We start from the raw sequence: 20,219 nt of genomic DNA on the forward strand, positions 1-20,219 counted from the left end.
AGTCATATTTCCTTATCTGCCCCATTCCAACAACATAAACATGAATCTTTTTATTTGGGTAATTTTTCCATATTTCCTCCTTCACATACTAGAGTGATACAATTAAATCAAAGTTTAAGAAGTAAAAAATCTCCTGACTTTGTTAATATGTTTAACACTTGATTTTTCTCAAATTTTTCTGTGGCTTTAAGTTTCCCATTATCAAACCATTTCTAAAAAGTCTGTTTACAGAATTATTACTAAAGTGTGCACAGTTTTTGGCCCTTTTGAATGCACTGTCAAGGTGCCCCCTTGTGCCAAAATTGGAATGCTGGTAACTTACTGACTGTGTTAGTAAAAGGATGTTGACAAGCTTGTGATGGTTGGTATTGTGTTTGACATGGAGCTGTAGTGTTTGTTTATCTTAATCATCTGTACTTATACAGGATATAAGAGAAAATGACTTTATCAAAGGATGGAGGCTAGATGGGAAAATAGGTCTGAGAAAATTACTGACAATTTTAACTTAAGACTGTAGTATATTGAAAACCCTGTACACTGGGTCAGAGACATGTAAAGAGATTTGAGTTTGTGCAACTTGATTTAGTGAGGTTTTACTGTATGTCCTTGCAAAAAAACAATGATAGGTTTATATGAAAATAATTAATTGGAGTTTCAAATTTTTATAAAAAGTTTTTGGTAGTAAAATATTTATAGCATCTTTGAAGAATACCAAAGAATGCTCTAGCTTTTGAGCAAGATTCAGCAATTTCATTCAGGATGTAATTGAAACATTTGTTTTGAATTTAGGTCTTTAGTTTTTAATATTTTTGGGCTGCTGTTTGAAAAAATTGTAGATCTATAAATTCCCACTGACATCCATCCGTTATGTCATTCCTTTTTCTTGTGATAGATAATAGATAGATTAAATAGATGAATGCTGAGACCAGATATAGAAAGATTAGGGGCAGGAGGCCCCAATTCACTATATAGAAACTTCTGGTGCAAACCAGAAGTCATGTTATTTCAGTTCAAAAATTTTCCCTGGAAATGGGTTAGATAGATGACCAGCACAACTCTATTGCTGACAGAAAAGTATGGTGTACAGGGGCAAGCCACTAATAATTGAAATGGAGAGCATATATTTTAAATTAAATAATTAAAAATATGATTAAAAATTGCATCCCGTCGTCGTAATGATGTCACAATAAATGTCTGTTACTAGTACATTACATCCTGGATTTTAAAATTTTTATTGAAATATTTACAAATTCATTTTAATATTTTCATTCTTTCCTTTTTTATTGTATTTCAGAGGAGTGATAAAGATGAGAGATGAAAATATGTAAACAGAGTTTATTGTGTACTTGGAGTAAATTTGGAAAAATGATAGTTTGAATATATAAGCATAATAAAAAGAAGATTGAAAGCTAACATACAAGAACATTTTAGGAATGTAAGAAAATACAAAATTTTCATAAAATTGGCATCTGACGAAATTTTACAATTGAAACTTTTTCAAAGATTCATTACTATGGAGAAGTTACAAAAATCTACATTTACCAGCACATTTTCCTCAGTAGATATAAAGCTCGAAAATCCCTGAGTGGTAAGGATGGAAAGAAAAATGAAGACGTCTGTAAGATCTGCTAGTTCCAATTTTAACTTTGTAATTTTAATTGGATATTTTTCTGTGTTTTTTAAAGGAATGTTTTTAAACTTGATGGCCAAGCAGCCTAAAAAGAAAGGTCAGGTCATCAAATGTTTGCATTCTGGAACACAAGAAGTGAATAAATAGTGGTTACTGATTTCGGACAGATTATGTCTTCAAATTAATTTTCATAAAATTGCCATCTGACGAAATTCTACAAAAATACAAATAATTTTAGCATTGTTTATACAGGTATTAAGTAAAAATATAAAATATTTTGGAACAAAAGCAAAATCTTTAAGAAATTTAAATGTCAACTAGAATGTTAAAATGGTGAAAATGTTTTGGACTTACAGGAATCTCAAGTACAACAATTAACCATAGGAATAGTAAAGCAGTTCCAAATGCAGGCATTTAGAACTGTTTTACTATTTGGAAAAGGTTAAAGGATAGATTTAAAAAATAGTTGAAATCCTCTTTAGTTTAAAGAATTATCTAATATAAAATATTTTGTATTTAATGTTTGATGATAAAAATATTATATTTTATTTATTTTTTTTTTAAATTTCGTCGATATAACACATGTACTTCATAACAGTTACTATGGTAACAATTTAGAATGTTCTTACGTGAAGATTAGTTTGAAATTTGAAATCATTCATAGGAAAAATTGTTTTTTGCATACTTTTTCCAATTTCATTGTACAGCAACTCCTTATTTAACATTGTTGATAGGTTCTTTGGAACTGCAGTTTTAAATGAAGTAATGTATAAAGAAACCAGTTTTACCACAGTCTAATTGATATAAACTGATTTGAATTGATATTGATATAAAGATCATAATTTGGTTAATATTATAGTAGTCTCTCCATTCATGTGAATAATTTTTCCAAAGTCACAATATTAATTAACATTGTTTCAGTTTTTAATTTGTTTACAATATTATTAACCTTAAAGATATTTTAAAAGTATTTTCATTGTTGTATTTCATGCTTCTTCAGTTTGCTGAAATAAAATCAAGACAAAATGTCCCAAAAGAATGCTGTTTAAATTTCAAGCAATACTCTAACGATTATAAAAGTTTTTCTGCAACAATGATAGTACCGTGTTTCCCCTAAAATAAGACAGTGTCTTATATTAATTTTTGCTCTGAAAAATGCGCTAGGTCTTATTTTCAGGAAATGTCTTATTTTTTCCAGGAAGAAGAATTCACATTTATCATTGAACAAAAAAATTCCCAAATCGAACTTAGACGAGAGTGACGTATATCCGGTGTGTCGAACTGTCGCCTTTTTATAGCGTCAACATCGGACTCGATGACCAATTAGTGCTTACTGAACCGTAGCACTATGCAAATGTCATGTGGCGTGATTCCCGGCCGACCAATTAGCCATCACCAGCCGTAACGTTATGCAAATCTGTGATTCCCAAGCCATAGTCTTATGCAAATCATGCCGTGTGGCGTAATTGTCTGCTGACCAATCAGTGGCTGTACTTTCAAAAAGCCAACGGCTACTTTCAACCATCTGTCGATGACCGTTACGACTAAAAAAAACTTCGCTAGGTCTTACTTTCAGGGGAGGTCTTATATTTCGCAATTCAGCAAAATCTGTGCTAGGTCTTATTTTCTGCGGATGTCTTATTTTCGGGGAAACACAGTAAATACAATGTGACAGCTTTTTGTTTTATTTAAGTTAAAGCTTAGTATGCACAGTGTATGGCTTAGCTTTAATAGTAAAACTTTAGTATGTACAGTACTAAGCACACTTTATATTAAAGCTAAGTCAGTTATATACTGTTTAAAGTATTTACGAAATAAACATTCTTCTGTACTGCCAATAGGCAGTTGTGTGACTTAGCTTTTTGTATTAGTATTTGCATCTACAGTTATTTATATTTTAATGATAGATAAAAACAGAAACAATTAGAAACATGCTACTCTTGAAATTCTTTTGCTGATATCTTAGAATAATTGAGCAATTTCTGAATTTTTAAGTAGCTGTTGATGATGTGCTTGAAATTTTTGAGTGAGATCTTATATCTGTAAACATCTCAAAGCCTGACGTCTTTAATAATAAGCCAAATGATTGCCATAATGAATCAGGCTACTTTAATGCTATTGTTAATAATTTAATTCTAAGTAATTTGGAACTAGAGGTAGACATTAGGTGCCACTGCTTATTAAATTTAATAATTATAATTAAATAAAATAGTGGTTTACAAAATAATTTTTGGAATGACTGTGTCTTTATTTACAAANATCAGGCTACTTTAATGCTATTGTTAATAATTTAATTCTAAGTAATTTGGAACTAGAGGTAGACATTAGGTGCCACTGCTTATTAAATTTAATAATTATAATTAAATAAAATAGTGGTTTACAAAATAATTTTTGGAATGACTGTGTCTTTATTTACAAAGAAAAATTTGTCATCCGACAGAAACTTTATCAAAAAATTATAATTAAATTAATATTTAATAAATAATTTAGAATATTCTGGAAGAAAAGAATCGGTCCTGAGCACAACAAAAACCTGCAACTCCTGCTTACCATGCAGATTGCCAGTTATTGTACCCAGACCTCCATCTATCCCTTTGCTTCTAGACATATTTCCTTTTAGATGTAACTATCCACAGTTACTTACGGTGCTGACTGGGGACGACTCCTATGCCCACAATCTATAATCACCACTATGGCGCTCAACCAGCGAGTTCAAGTCCCACTCCAAGCTGATTCTTTTCTTTCAGAATATTCTAAACTAGCTGTTACTCGCAACTTCGCATGCACGGATTTTGCAAACAAACCCAATATAAATGATTCAGTATTTCAACAATCATAGTAATTGTTATATAACACCTACTGCTGAGAATGATGAGAATTGCTGAGAATCAAACAAATTATTTTCAATTTGATCAATTTTCTGGAACATTTACAATCTTTCTATAATCAAACCAATATGCAATAACAAATTTGAATTTAAAACGGTTTGAACGTTCAGTTAAAAAATCAAAATATATAAAAATATTTATAACAATGTCTGAAATATTATCAATTTAATACACCTAAGTACTCAATAAAAACTAAACATAGTTAAAAACAAAAAATCACATCTAAAATAGTACAGTAGAAGCTGTTCTTCAGGTTAAGTCTTAATCCTTTCCCTCTCCTCCACGGGGAATTTCAAAAAATCCCTTCTTAGTGTGTGTTTTCATGACGTATCCTAACTGTGTACGAAATTTCACCTCTTTAGGTTCAGCAGTTTGCTCTGGGTGATGATGAATCACTCAGTCAGTCAGGACAAGTAATTTTATATATTTAGATTATTTAGTTAATATTAATTTAAATATGATTATTAAATTTAATAAGTGATGATGCATAACACCTACCTGTAGACCAAATTTAGTTAGAATTTAATTATTAATAGTAGCCTAATTCATTACAGCAATCATTTGACTTATTATTGTGAGATCTTATAACTGCTTTCATTTGATCAAATTGAGAACTTTGTTTTGGAAATTTTTAACAAATTGGAATGACCCTCCAACTGCCGTATTATTGTTATTAAGGTTTATTTCTATGTATCAGATTTGATGTGGATGTTTATTTTTATAAATGGGAATGATTTTGTCAACCTGTTGATGGTTGATAATCAAATCTTAAATATTTTTAGAAAGATTTTAAGTTTCCTAACTTCTTGCCTGTGAACAGGAGATTTATGTTGAGACTTGTAATTATCATGGAAAAATTTGAAATTTTTGAAGTCTAGTCTTTGAGGGATAAATTTTGAATGTAATCCCAAAAGTTTTTTGATACATCAGGAGAAATCTGGATGTTTTGTATAGTTAAAAAATTTGGTTTTGAAAAAAATATTAATTTTGTATTTTTTATTATTATTATTATGGAAAAATTTTGTAATATATAGGATATTGCTTGAATTTAAATTTAAACAGTATTCTTGTGGTCACATTTTATTTTTATTTGATTGCAACTAACTAAAAAAGCATGATAATAAATTGGCAAAATAAATTTTTAAATATTTTTAAAGTTAATGACACTGTTTTGTCATTTATTTATTTTACAGTTATTTTGTGAATTTAATTAATTACATAATTCACAAAGGTTTATAATTACAGTCAAAATTTAGTTTTTGAACAACTCACTTTTTGAACAAATTGGTTTACGAACAGAATTTTGAACTCATAATTGTACTGATTGCTTGTGATAACTCAGTTATTGAGCAAGAGCTGGTCATAGATTAGGGACAGACAAATGGTCAACTCTATAAGTTCTATATTAAGGAAAGTCGACAGTCTACCCAATCAATGACAAGACTACTGATTCAGAAGTTAGTGGTGCTGAGATCATCTTGTGTCATTAGACATCACAACACAAATCATCAATGACATTGCTATTTAAATTATATTTCAATGTGCTTGTGGGAAAGATAATACTAATTCTGTGTCTTAGCACATGCTGCAGTTGAATTTAAATCAAATTAATTAATAAAAAGTGCATTAATTGACATTCACATAATATAAATGGCATCCTGGAATTCATGTTTAATGGTGCTTAAGTCAAATTATATAATAAAAAAATTATATTTAATAATAAATTTATTTCTCATTAGTACACAGTTGACATTCAGTATTAACTAAATGCAGCAACTTTTAATGAACATCTTTTAGAAATGTAATGAATACAGCCAAAAAGTTAAAAAAAAACAAAAAAAGCTTTATTTTCAATCAGGAATGGATTAATCCATTTTGTATTGTTTCTTATGGGAAAATTTTTTTCAGTTTTAGAACAATTTTTAGGAATAAATTGTTTGAAAACTGAGGTTTGACTATTACATTTTCTTTATTTATACTAATATAAAATTTTGTTTATAAATTATTTATTTGTTTCATTAAAATTAAAACAACTAAAAATTTAACTTTCATGTGTTGTTAAAGGTATTCAGATGCAAAATTGTGCTGTATGTCTGGATTAACAATGATAGAAAATAAGTATAAAAGTGAAAAATATGTATGGCCTGGTACTTTGGAAATTATAGAAGAAACTAAAACTGAGAAGTTAAAGGTATATAATTAAAATACTAAAATTTTTTGATAGTTTTTTTTTCCTGATATCGTAAATTTCTTTTTGCAATATTTTACATTTAAATATTTAAGAAAAAATAAATTTATAAAATATTCAAGCAAGATTATATTTGTTTGATGATATGATCATTTTTATATTTTTAACACTGAATTTTGGTATTCTACTAAATATAAAAAAGAATCCTCTTAAAACTTATTCTAGAGCATAAATAAGAAAAGATTTTCAATGATGATTGTTTTTGAATTAAATATTGACTAAAATATGGAAGTGAAATATAATATAATCAGAATTTCTATGCTTCTGCAAGAATTAGAAGATTATTAGTTAATATTGTTTGAAAAATTATATGTAGTAGCTCTTCACAAATTCATGATAGATAAGAAGAAAGTCATGAAAAAGTCATGAACACAAAGTTGGACGAAAAATATGATTTAAGATACATAAGTAATAATTATATTTGATTTGCTGTCACTTTCTGACAATAAATGTGTTCATTTATTATCAAAAAGTATAAAATCACTTTCATTTCTTGAAATGCTTTGGTCATAAACTTCAAGTTCTAGTGGAGAGATTCTTTTTTGTGACATTTTAACAAAAGTAATACTTGTTTCTAGTATTGCTGAAGTTTTATTTATTTTTGACAAGGAATTCAGTTATCAAATGTTGTGGCTATAAACATTGTATAATTTTTAGTAATTCTGTGTTTTATAGATCTAGAGAAGGCATTTGACAAAATTGACTGGGAAAGATTAATGGACATTTTGAGAAAAAAAGGAATTGGAAGGATAGGAGATTAATACTAAATGTATACAAATATCAGAGAGCAGTAGTTAAAGTGGATGATCAATACAGTGAGAAAATCAAGATTGAAAAGGGTATTAGGCAGGGGTGTTGCCTATCACTGCTTATTTTCAACATATACTTGGAAGAGATGATTAGGGAATATCTAGAGGAAGAGGAAGGCATTAAAACTGAGGAAAGGCAGATTCAATGCCTAAGGTATGCTGGTGATATGGCAATTCTGGCAGAGAGCAAGGGTAAAATGAGAATGATCCTGAGTGAACTGTAGAGGGGATGTGTGGCCTTCAAAACAAAAATTAATGTTAATCAAGCCAAAGTGCTATGGATCGGAGAAAAGGAAAGTAAGGTCTACATCAGGGTGGCCAAAACGTGGCGCATGCGCCAAATATGGTGCATTGGACGATTACAAGTGGCGCTTCAGCTAGTTCTGAGCAAAATTGCCAGATTTGGCTTTTTTGCGATTAAGAATATTATATAGAAAAATACATTTTTTATAGTCTGTCTTGGCAAGTTCATTTGTTGCACAATTCACTACAGTCTATTTTGCAGATAAAATGAATGCTCTCCACATATTAAATTACAGTGTATGCATGTATTTTGAGTCTTGCGATCTTTATTTCCGATCAGTTTACAGGCCTGTAAATGGCCGAAAACATTTATTGTGATTAAAGTTATTCCAAGCTGATCTCGTTTTCAGTGCCAATAATTGTGGTGCAGAGTAATTTTCATCAAACGAGACTCTGGCAGCAATAGCACCATCATGAAGCAATCACCCTCTAAATTGGTGCTTCAATAAACTGTCATAAATTAATTAATTCAACTGCGTGATTAAGTAATTCCCTTTTCTCCCCTAAGCGAAGCAGCTTTATTCTTATATCTATTTATCAAACCCTAACATTGAACGTAAGACTGTATAAAAAGTGTTCGAGTTATATGACGCATCTGAACTCGTCTGTCAAAAAATTGGCGCATGGTATGCAAAAGGTTGGCCACCCCTGGTCTACATCCATATAATGGTGACAAAGTGGAACAAGTGAATGGGTTTAGATACCTGGGTGCTTGGCTTGACTTGGCTTGAGTGCAGAAGTGGGAAAGAAATTAAGAGGAGAATTTGTATGGCAAAAGAGGCATTTAACAAAATAAAAACAATTTTGTGTGGGCCTCTGAAATTAGAATTGAGAAAAAGACTGGTCAAATGCTACATCTGGAGTGTTATCCTTTATGGTGCTGAAACTTGGACTTTGAGATAATATGACGTTAGGAGAAAAGAGGATCTGAATATGTGACTATGGAGAAGAATAGAGAAAGTCAGATGGAGTGATAAGGTGAGAAATGAGGAAGTCCTAAGAAGAATGGGTGAGAAAAGGAGCATATTAGAGACAATAAAGAGTCAAAAAGCTAATTGGAAGGAATGGTTGCAGGCAGAAAGAAATGAGGGAGAAGGAGAATTAAAATGGTGGATGACTTAAAAGAGGGTAGTTATAAGGAGTTAATCCCTGGCAATTCCAGTTTATCACTGCTAGCATTTGATTATTTATGGCATTTATTGTAGGACCGATTTTTTGCAATTTATTGGACTTTAAGTTGTAAAATTCTGTATTGGCAGGATTGATAAAAAATTTTCCACATTCACTAATTGTTTTGTTTTTATGCAGTATGTTATCTTGTTCTAATATCAAAATATCATTATGAAGTTTAACCTGATGATTTTGCTTTTTCATTTCGATATAGAAGGGAAGAAGATTATTTCGTCTTGTATGAGAATTCTTTGAGATCAGCTGAGATTTGCATATTTTGCCATTCACCAAGTAATTTTTCTTGTTTCTGTTTAATGAAAGAAGTGAAGAAAAGGTTGCAAATTTGGTTATTCCTTAATGATAGTTTTATAATAGAATTTTTTTGTATTAGTTACTTGAGTTAGGTCTAAGATATCTTCTAAAAGTATGGAGTAGATTATGTTTCATAAAATTCCATATATCTTGTTTGAAAATATCTTTTGAACTAGGATATTGCAAATATCAAATATGGTAGCTGTTTAACATATTTCCGTAAATGTCTGTCTCTTTAATTTGAATAAAAATAATTCCGTTAGACTATCACACAGCCATCAGGTTAGGTAGGTACTTCTTTTATTATATTTCCATACGCATTTCGGGCTTATTTAATTTCTAAACCCTTCAGTCAGTACTATTCACTTTTCTTAAAAATTTTTTCGTTACATTCATATGATACTTCTGGTTCTGTTTTCACAAACCATGGCCATATATTGGATAATATTAAAAAGATTTTCTTAAAATCTGACAATAAAATTAACAAAGGTACCTCCTTTGATATTTTTATAACATATAATAAAAATTTCTGTAAGTACTGTACATTATTTAAAACTTCTCCAAGGTGCTTTTGTTGTTATAAACTTTTATTTTAGGATAACTTTACAATATATTTCCTTCTATTCATTTGCAAAACATTACAGTTTATTACTCTAAAGTTACTTTTTTTAAAAAAAATAGAAGTACAACTGCTATTCTTGAAGGGTACAACTGGCCTTGCAACCTGCACCAACTCATTCACACACATACAATGTTCCATCTACTCACATTCATATCACTTAGTGGGGCTCTGAGAGCACTCACTCCAGGAGTAGGATGGCAATTAGCTTTCCTTTGCTTTGTTTCAACTGTTGGTGTGTAGCTGCCTTTCAACTTTGTATTTTAATTCTTATTTTCTGTCTTCTTTTTCAGTCTAAATTCGATTAGTCCTAGTTGTAAGTTAGATTAGGGACTCTTAGCTTGGTTTCCGGTTAGGTTAAATTGGATTAAGGTTTGTTAGCTTTTGTCTTCTGGTTAGGTTTGTTTTGGGTTATGGTATGTTAGTGAGTAAGTTAATGTTTAAAAAAATAAATAATAAATACAAAAAAATAATACAGTAGAGCGTCGATTATCTGAATCAATTGGGGACTGGGGTTGTTCGGATAACTGGTATTTCGGATAACCGATTATGCACAGAAAAATAGTTTAACATATTCAATGTTGAAATTTTTCTCTGTTGCAAACACGCAACAGAGAAAAATTTGCGTTGAATTTTCGTCGATGTTAAGCCTAACGAAGACCATTGTATTGTTAAAAATTATTTTTTTATTTTCTACAAACAAAATAAATATATTAAAAAATATAAAAACAATAAAAAATTATACTTCAGAAGTTAATTTAGTATCAAAAACGTAAAATATTTGAGTAGCCCAAGACATAGCCAAAGATTGCAGTTCCACAGCACTGGCGAAAATTTAAATTTGCCGACTGGAATTCTTTCGGATAATTGACTTTCAGATAATCGATGCTCAACTGTATTAATAATAATAAAAATAAATAAATAAAAATTTTGTGGGTGTTGCTCATTTGTCTTTATTGGTCCATTCATCTCATCTAGTTTGTCATTGTGTTTGTTTACTTTTCGTGCTGTCTGTCTAGTTGTTAAGTATTTTTAAGATTCGCAATCAAGTTCAGTTTTATTAGTATTAAGTAGATATGTCTTCCTACTAATAACAGCCAATTGGCACTAACTTCTACACTTTGCTATTTGTGGCGGCACTCAATTATTGGTGTTTGCTTCACTCAGGTTTTTTTTTAGACCTTTGGGAGACTACAGCCTTGCAGCCTAAAAGCTGCATGCCAACATCAAACATAGAGTGTACTGTAGCCTTATGTATGCCATTCAGAGAGATCCTACCTTTCTCTACTGTATCTCCTCTCCCTCCTTCTTCCCCTCCCCTTTCCCTTACCCGCTTTTCTGCCAGCTAAACACTTTGTGTACGTCTGATGTTTTTCTTGTATGTATGTCATAGAGGTGTTTGTAATTTCTTTAGTATCAACTATTTATTTCGAACTTCATCCATTTGACTCACCTGAAGTTGACAGTGAATCTTTTATGCCATCCATTTGTGAACCAATTTTGCCTTTAGATATATTCTGTACTTCTTTATCCTCAGGTAAACAGAAGTCAGTTATTAGTTTAGTGTTAGAGGTAAAATGCTCTTTCCTGTTGCTTTACTTACTTCGACCCAACGGGGGTCTTCACATTTTGTCAGAGATCTTTGTAAGGGACCAGGATTAGATTCCACTCCAGAAATGAGCAAAAGTATTAAAATTAATTTAATATTATCATATTTTCCCAATAAAAACACTTGAAAAACTTTAACTCAAGAACCACCTTCATATTGTTAAGGTCTGAGAGAAAGTGCGCCAGCAGTTTCAGCAGTCATGACACACCCCATTATTGTCTATTTTATCTTAAATATGTTTTCTATATATGGTGCATTTTAAATGTGGAAAATTATAACCTGATCTTGTTGTATAAAGAAAGTCATTAGGCAGCAGAAAACAGACTTTCACATTTGAGTGTTCCAAAACTGGATGGCTGAGTGCATTGTCTATAATTAATAGAACTTTAAATTTAATCTTTTTCTTTCATATAGGATCTAACATCTGAGACAAAACATTTATTGAACCATTCAGTAAAAATTTGTGTTTTCGCCTTTTTTTTTTTTTGTTTTTTTAGACATCCAATAAATTGATAATGTCAAAATTTATACTTTTTGTGGTTTTAGGGATTAAATGATAAGCAGCACTTCAAAATACAATCTCCTGAAGCATTGCTGCAGAATATCAGATTGTAAAGGTGAAATTTAAACATTTTGGAAAAAACTGTATTGACAATTAACTTAGCAATGATTACATTTTATTCTTGTAGGTAGTCACTATCAATATTAATCACATCTTGCCATCTTTGTTGCAAACTTTCAGTCTCATGAGCATAGAATAACTAGGATTTTTCTTTGAAAACAGTCTTGAGCATCAGGTTTGTCATTGAACTGTGTAGTGATAATATGATTTTTCAGGGTACAAAATAGATGGTAGTCAGTGCCAAGTATGGACTGTAAGGTGGGTGAGACAGACTGGCCAACTTCTCTAAGATCTTCTGTTGGAATTAGCATTTAGGTGTGAATTTGTTTGTTTAGTATATAATTCCAGTTTATGTATGCCAGTTTTTTTGTCTGATTCTCTAAGATCATCTTTGCTCTACGTGCTGGTGTGTTGTTGTGATGATATTGGACTTTGTCAATTTTTGGAATGTATGGAAACACTCAAGTTGAGCTAATTCTCTGGTAGTCAACCATAGATTATTGTCTCTCAGTTGCAGGAGAATATTGTCATCAATATTTGGAATTGCTGCCAGGATGGGGTTCATCTTGAAGTGAGAAATCACCATGAACTTCCAATTTGCACTTGCACTAGAAGTCATGTTATTTCAATTAAAAGATTTTCCCCTGGAATGAGTTAGTTAGATGACTAGCTTGACTGTTGTTATCAGGAAAAGAATGCTATACAGGGGCAAGGCACTACTAATATGAGGTGGAGAGCATATATTGTAAATTAAATAAATTAAACAGATGATTAAAAATTGCTGTCTGGCATTGTGACAATGTCACAATAAATAATTGCTTGTTATTATCATTTATTGCTTTTTTTAAAAATAAGAAATTTTATAGGTTATTTTAATTTTCTTTTTATTTTAAAATTATGTAATTAATTACTTTTTAAAACTGGAGTTGTTCTTTGTATATTCTACAAAAGACTTCACAGCAACATAATGGTATTGTATGGTTCACATATGAAAAAGAATCAATGTTTAATAACTTTGCATTGGGGGAAAAACTACAATCTTCCTGCTTTTTCTTATGCCCTTGTGTTCAAAAATGTATGACTTAACAAATCTCAATAAATTACATAATTATCACTATCGCAAATGCCGTTTTTCTCTAAATACATTTTATTGAAGAATTGAATTCTAAATGTAATGTTTTCTGCTGCAAAAAAAAAATATTGTGGTGATAGTGACACTGTAAGTGGCTGTATTTTGAAGTTGAATTTATGTGAAGCCATAATGTTTAAAGAACCGAAGTGCAAGTCACATGACTTTTGATGCTTAAAATGTCACAGCTGATATTGCAGAGAATTTATAACTTAGTGAGTTTTTTTTTTACTACTTTATTGTAAAATTGAAATGTTTTCATTCACTAGAAAATGTATTTTTACCTTCCCAAAAAGATTGTTTTTTGGCATTTACAATATTATGGCATTGCATTCTTCATATGTTTTTCAAATTAATGATTAATTTAATAAAATAAAAATTTAAGAAAGGCTAATTTATATATCATATAGATATATAAATTATATAGATATATATAGATATCATAATTTATATATCATATAAATTATGATATCTATATATAGATATATATAGATATCATAATTTATATATCATATAGAACAACTACTACTTAAAAATTTTTATTGTATTGACATAAACTATCAATATTTAAGGATTTTAAAATTTATAATTTTCAAATTAACAATTTACATTTAATTATGAAATTATATTTCTAGGAACTTTTAGAAAATCTGACAAAAACTTGTGATGTAGGTTTTATAGAGAAAAAAGATTCAAATAATTTTCTATTTAATGATTCCCACCCTCATTATGTAAATTCTAATTGGGAAAATATACCTATAAGTGCAACATGCAAATATGCGTCATGTTCTTTTAATAGAAGTATAAAAGCAACCTATTCATTAGATGGATATTATATTATTCAATGTAGTGATAATTGCTGCATATATTACCATTCAAAATGTTGGAAATTAATGAAAAAATCCAAAGCATTAATCACTGATCAAAAAGTAAGTCAATTTTTAATATTTTATGGTAAAAGATATTTATTAAATATAAATATATTAAACTTCTTAAATGTATTTTTTTTTTTGTAATCTTGAATTTTATTAAGGAAGAATAAACTTGTCTGTTCACAAAAACATACATTTATTTTCATTATTAAACTAACAGTAAATAATGAATAAATGAATTATATAAATCCCAGTTTGTTTGAAATGCATTAAGAATGTAAACTTTTTATTTTGTTTTACTTTTTGTTAAAATTTTTTAATTTGAGTTCATTCTTCATTCAAAACTAGCAACTATGACCAGTGTTGCACAAGCAAAAATTAAGAACTACAAACATTAAAATGAAAACCATATAAAGAATTTGGTTATTTTAGCCTATCATTGTATAGAATGTTACAATTTTGTTGATCAGGTAGACAGGAATTGGTGTTTTTAACAAACAAAGAGAAGATAATTCAAGACATCCAAATTTTTTCTAATGTTAACTCCAAACCATTCACAGCCAAGTATGAAATGGTAATTGGCAAACCAATAAAATTTTGTGTAAGATTGAACCAAATATTTAAACTTAGCACCTTTTTGAAAACTACTAAAAACACATTTTTGCTTGCTGTAATTTTGTATTAACTAATTTTCCTATTTCAACTACCATCCCACTGGTCAGATAGAAACTGTTGCAGGCTGGGAGTTGAAGTTAATTTAATGAAAAGTAGCCATTGACCTCCTGGATGAATGGATAGATCTTGAAAAGGTTCATTGCATTTGCTCAAACTGTATCAAAATTATATAAAGAACAAACCAACAAACCTTTCTGTATTAAATTAAAAATTTCTTATAATAATTAACTCTATCAATATTTATTATTCTAATTTCAAGAAATATTACTTTAGTTATTTTAAAAGAAATAAATATAAATGGAAAGTTTAAGAAATTTATAGAAATGAAAACTGAATGAAATCATGATCATTTATTAAAAAATATATTCTTTAATTTCTAATATATATTTTTAATTAATAATTTAATCTTTTAATCTAATAATTATACCTCTCATATCTTTAACATATTAAATATACTTCGTTCAGTTTAGATTAAGATCCTCAGTGGACTTGCCAAGTTGCTGAGATCTAAGTGCTGTCAGTACCAAGCATTACCCTCCATTCCTCTTTTTTTCCCAGTCTGCTCCCCAATTTAAAGATTTTTGGAGAACCAACTTCTGACCAATCGGAAGGATGGTTGTGCATGAAGCTTTTCTGTAGGTCCAAGCTTGACCTGAATGTGAGGGTTGTCCTCTCCTTGTTGAGTTTTTGTTTTTCACAACTCATGGCAAATGGTTTTATGACCAGAATCCACCTGGGTCCAATTTAATTGATTACAAATTGCTTTGTTTATCTCCTAAACTAATACTTTACAAGCATATTCACAAATTTTGCTATTATTCAGCTTATTGGTTACACCAGGGCTTCTTAAACTATGGGTTGCGACCCCATTTGGGGTCGAAATCGTGTCGCTTAGCGAAATCTTGGGTTTGCAAGAATGCAGTTTTAAATGTTGCCTGGAGAGTTAAGCAATTTGTTGCTGGATTTTTAAAGTATAAGTCAAAATTGACAAAATACTATGAAATAAAAGTGTAAATCTAGTGATTTTTTTATTAGCTGAAATAATTTTTTAGTAAGGAAATAATGAAAAGATTATTTTTATCTTTCCTCTTATTTTATACACATTGTAGCATGTACTTTTAACAATAATATTTCCATGTTTAAGCAGGAAGTCAGAGGTTCATAGCAGATTCTTTCATTATTTGTACTTTCTACTCTGTTTGTTCCAATTAGAATTTTCATCTTCAATGGATATGTGTTTAGTTGGAATCACTATTTATTAAAATAAGATATTTCTGGAAAAAAAGAATGATAGTAAATTATTTCCTAAAGTTTTTTTTATAGAATCTTACAATATTTAAAAATATTTAAATATTTCTTGTTAGTGTAATTATATAATAATTAGAATAATTTATAAGATTTACTAATGGAAGAATTATTGGAATCTAATAATTATTATAATAGTGATCTGAAGTAAAAAAAAAAAAAGATTGAATAACTGAATAACAATTATTAATAATTTTGTTTATTGATTTTATTTTTCATAACTAGATTTTGAATTTAATTAGATATTTAATGGTGGTTATTAATTTATGTTGAATTTTAAGATTAAATTATTCACTAATTTATTATTATTTTGTAATAGACATTTTTGGCAGGAGCATGTTTGACACCAGATTGTTGTGGAATTATAAATTTAATTCAGATGTACAATAAAAGGAATGAATTGCAAAATGAGGTAATGAGATACATATTTGTTCATTTTTAAATTTTTAAAGAAATTAAATATTCTTATATTTACATCATACTTTAAAATATTTGAAATCTAATCACCATGAATTTGAAAACTTCTTACATTATTATGTTTTTTTTTTTATTGAAAATCTGAATGTTTCATACAAAAAATTATATTTTTTGAAGAAAATGTGAAAATGTTAAATCAAATATATTAGTGACAATATTTTTACAATATTCAATATAGGCAGTTAAAGAAGATCAAAGATATCTTAATTAAATGTGAGCTTTTCACAAAAAAATTTTAAATTTGTTTTTTTTTTCTATTGAAAAATACACATTTGTTAAGGATATATTTATTTTAAACAATAGCTTATATTAAATCAAAGATCTCCAACTTCAATAATATAGATGCGAATGGTTATTTTGAATTTGACTTTAATTTCTTTTAGAAACTTTTTTCATAACTGAGTGCTCTTGAACCTCATCACTAGTCTATCTTCAGGGATAAAACATGAAAAATTTGTTCAATTTAATTCTTGTTGAAAGCAGTTTTCAATGTTAGGAACTTCAAATCAAATGTATATTGTCCAGACTTAACCATTAGTTCTGAGCTTCTCTAATTACTTTTAATCTAAAATATTTGTTTAACTTAAAATAAAAATTAAAGTGGTTAGTTGTGCTAAAAGATTTAGAAGCATATAATGTGTTATAAATTTAAAAATTTTCAGTTACTAAAAGGGAATTTAGATGTTATATATATATATATATATGAATATAGGGTGTACTAAAAGTTCCCTTACTCAAGTGTTGAAAATTATTTCCTGGCATGTGAAAAACTGAGAAAAGAAGGCATTACGATATGGATCTGTGGCAATTTTAAAAGTTTTTCGGACAAATTTATATGGATGAGAGTAATTGTGTATCATTTGACTGGAAAATGGAAAATGTGGCCATGTCAACTGGTATTTAATGCAAAACAGAATCACACTTTCAAAGGCTTATTTCAACGCAGTCTTACAATTGATGAATGGAGATTTGAAAGAAAATAATTTGCAGTGATGTACCACCAAGTATGAACTTTGTATGAACTGTCTAAAGATTTCATGAAACCACTTTAGACCTTCCACTTACTTGTCTGCATCTACTGTGGGCTCTCCAGCTGTTACTGAGGATACGTGGCAAATACTAACAGTGTTCTCAAGAAAGTTTTTGAGATGACTTTCTCAGTACCTAAGATTACCACTAGGGTCAATACACAAGACTGTCAAGCAAATTAAATGTTAAATGCATCTGCAAAAAGTTTTTGTGATCAGTGTTTCAGGTTGCCAGCACAAAAATTACTGATCATAATAGGATGATATATTGTATGTTGTGAGAAAGCATGACTATGCTCCAAGATTTTTTATATCACTGCATCATTTCTAAAGACTCAATCCTCAGAGATAACATTTCCGGATTTGTTTTTAAAAGAGTATGTAAAGAATATGATTTATGTAAATAATACCCACAGTTTGGATGTTCCAAAATACATCATTCATCAAGTATAGCTGCAAGTAGTAAGCATATCATACTAACTTTGTTAAGACACATTACTTAAAATGCAAATAAACAACACACATCAGCTATACACAGAAATTTTAAGAGTAGATGCTGGTATTATCTCCCTTCCAGCTGGAGGCAGAGATCCATTCAATAAGAAATGAACCTCTTCATAAACACCAGAGGAAATACAATTCACCACATCCAAAAAAACCTTTGTAACTCCAGTGATGTGTGTTTACACACCAGCGAACGTTTTCGACCCCATCTGGGTCTTCATCAGGCTACGGTTATACGGAATTCGAACGCATGCAGAACGGAACAACAAAACTAAACGAATGAGATTCAAACTTTAGAAAAAAACCAAACTTAAGAATAAAATGGAACATTACCCACGTGCTGAAATGACGGTTAAGCATGCGCCACTTCACGTTTGCGAAACGTTGAAAACGGACAAAATATACGCACTCCAAACTCATTTACTAGGGTAGGGTTCCCTCATAACAAAATTTCCATGCGCTAGATATCCCCACTGCATCACTGGAGTTGATGCGCGTGCTACATAATCCTGCTTTATATATTTTGAGTGTCTCCATGGCTCTCAGTTGATCAGTACGATGCGAGAGTCTGATCAGACGGTCATTTTGTATGTCAGCCATGATTCCAGGTTCAGTGGCAACCGTTGATAGGGCGGTGGTGTGTTTTTTATTGTCAATGTCGTATTTATGCTCCCAAAGCCGTTTATGAAGGGAGCATTTGGTTGAGCCCACATAAACCAACCGGCTGTTAAATCTGTCATCCCAAAACAGGACAGCATATACCCCGGTGCATGTTTCAAGTCTATTGTGTCTTTTCCATTGCGAAGTAAGTTGTAAACAGATCTTGGCCTACTATAAGCTATCTTAGTCTTAGTGATGGATGAAATTTCCCTATATTTGTATATTTTATCCAGATGGTGGTTGTACCGTACAACTTTTCTTGCACCTTTATTATTCAAAGACTCCCCAGGGGCATTGGTAGTGTCACGTGCGTTTGCCCTTGTGTAAGCGCGAGCGATATTATATATTAAGTTCTTATTGTACCCATGCTGTGTGGGCATTTCCTGAATGTGTCTTAGCTCATCTATCGTGTCTTCATAATTAGAGTTGTGCATGAACACCCTCTTAGTTAAGGCCCGGAATGCCGCGATCTTGTAAGAATACGAATCCTCCGAGTTGGCGGGGATGAAAAGCAACAGTGCCGTGCATTTTCTGGACTTGGACCTTCAAATTAAGGATAATGGGATCATATCCAAGGTCTATTACAAAAAGTCCTATGTACTGCTTTTCATTCCCGCCATATTATCAATTAAATCATAAATAATTTTATTTTATTTATGAAATGACTGTTACAGCTAATTAAAATGTGAATTAACGATATAAAGATAATATTTTATTTTTAAGAAGTTGAATAATTTCAAATGCACTTTTAATGGAGGTAAATTAAAACTTTAATTACTATTGTCATTAAAAAGTTATTACAAATTTTAAGATATTATAAGCTGTGGAGAGGTTAAAAATATTCGTTGTAAATTTGAGGAACTGGTTTCTACGTGGAAGAGTAGAGTATAGCTGTTGATTATTATTTATGATTTAATTGATAATATTTTTAGGTCATTAACTTTATTTAAAAGTTGTTATAATTTTTAAAACAATTTTATATATATTAAAAAAAAAAAATTAACTGAAGGTAGGATCGAATCTAGATTGCCTGCATGGCAAACGAATTTGCTACAGACTCAGCCATTTCGCTGTGTTGCCATAGTGTAAAATCGACCAGTATATGAGCTGCGCTTAAAACTTTAGACCCCTTTTTTCTCAGAATCTTCTGGCTAGTGCGCTTTACAATTCTTCTGGATGGACACCCTTGAGGTATACTACTAACTTGCAAACTCTCATCCCGAACTGAATTTCTGAGACCATAAGGTCCCTTTGTGAGTGAAAATTGAATGATATTTAGACAAAAAGAAAAAGTATTCTTATCCATAAACCAACTACTACAAACCCGATGTACATACATAATAAGTCAACAACTACCAG

At 30.0% G+C, this 20,219-nt stretch overlaps 1 protein-coding gene across 2 annotated transcripts in view; it reads left to right on the forward strand.

Moving 5' to 3' along the window:
- The window catches only part of LOC111625909, a 104,169-nt gene that overhangs the window by 33,784 nt on the left and 50,166 nt on the right, over positions 1–20,219 (forward strand). For both annotated transcript variants that reach the window (XM_023369172.1, XM_023369179.1), the window contains exons 6-8: positions 6,583–6,709; positions 13,975–14,268; positions 16,511–16,603. In XM_023369172.1, the coding sequence (XP_023224940.1) occupies positions 6,583–6,709; positions 13,975–14,268; positions 16,511–16,603 (514 nt within the window). The remainder of the gene's footprint in view (positions 1–6,582; positions 6,710–13,974; positions 14,269–16,510; positions 16,604–20,219) is intronic.

Source organism: Centruroides sculpturatus, unplaced genomic scaffold (genome assembly GCF_000671375.1).
Source record: "Centruroides sculpturatus isolate CEXI.00-Female unplaced genomic scaffold, Cexi_2.0 scaffold181, whole genome shotgun sequence".
Taxonomy (NCBI): Eukaryota; Metazoa; Arthropoda; class Arachnida; order Scorpiones; family Buthidae; genus Centruroides; species Centruroides sculpturatus.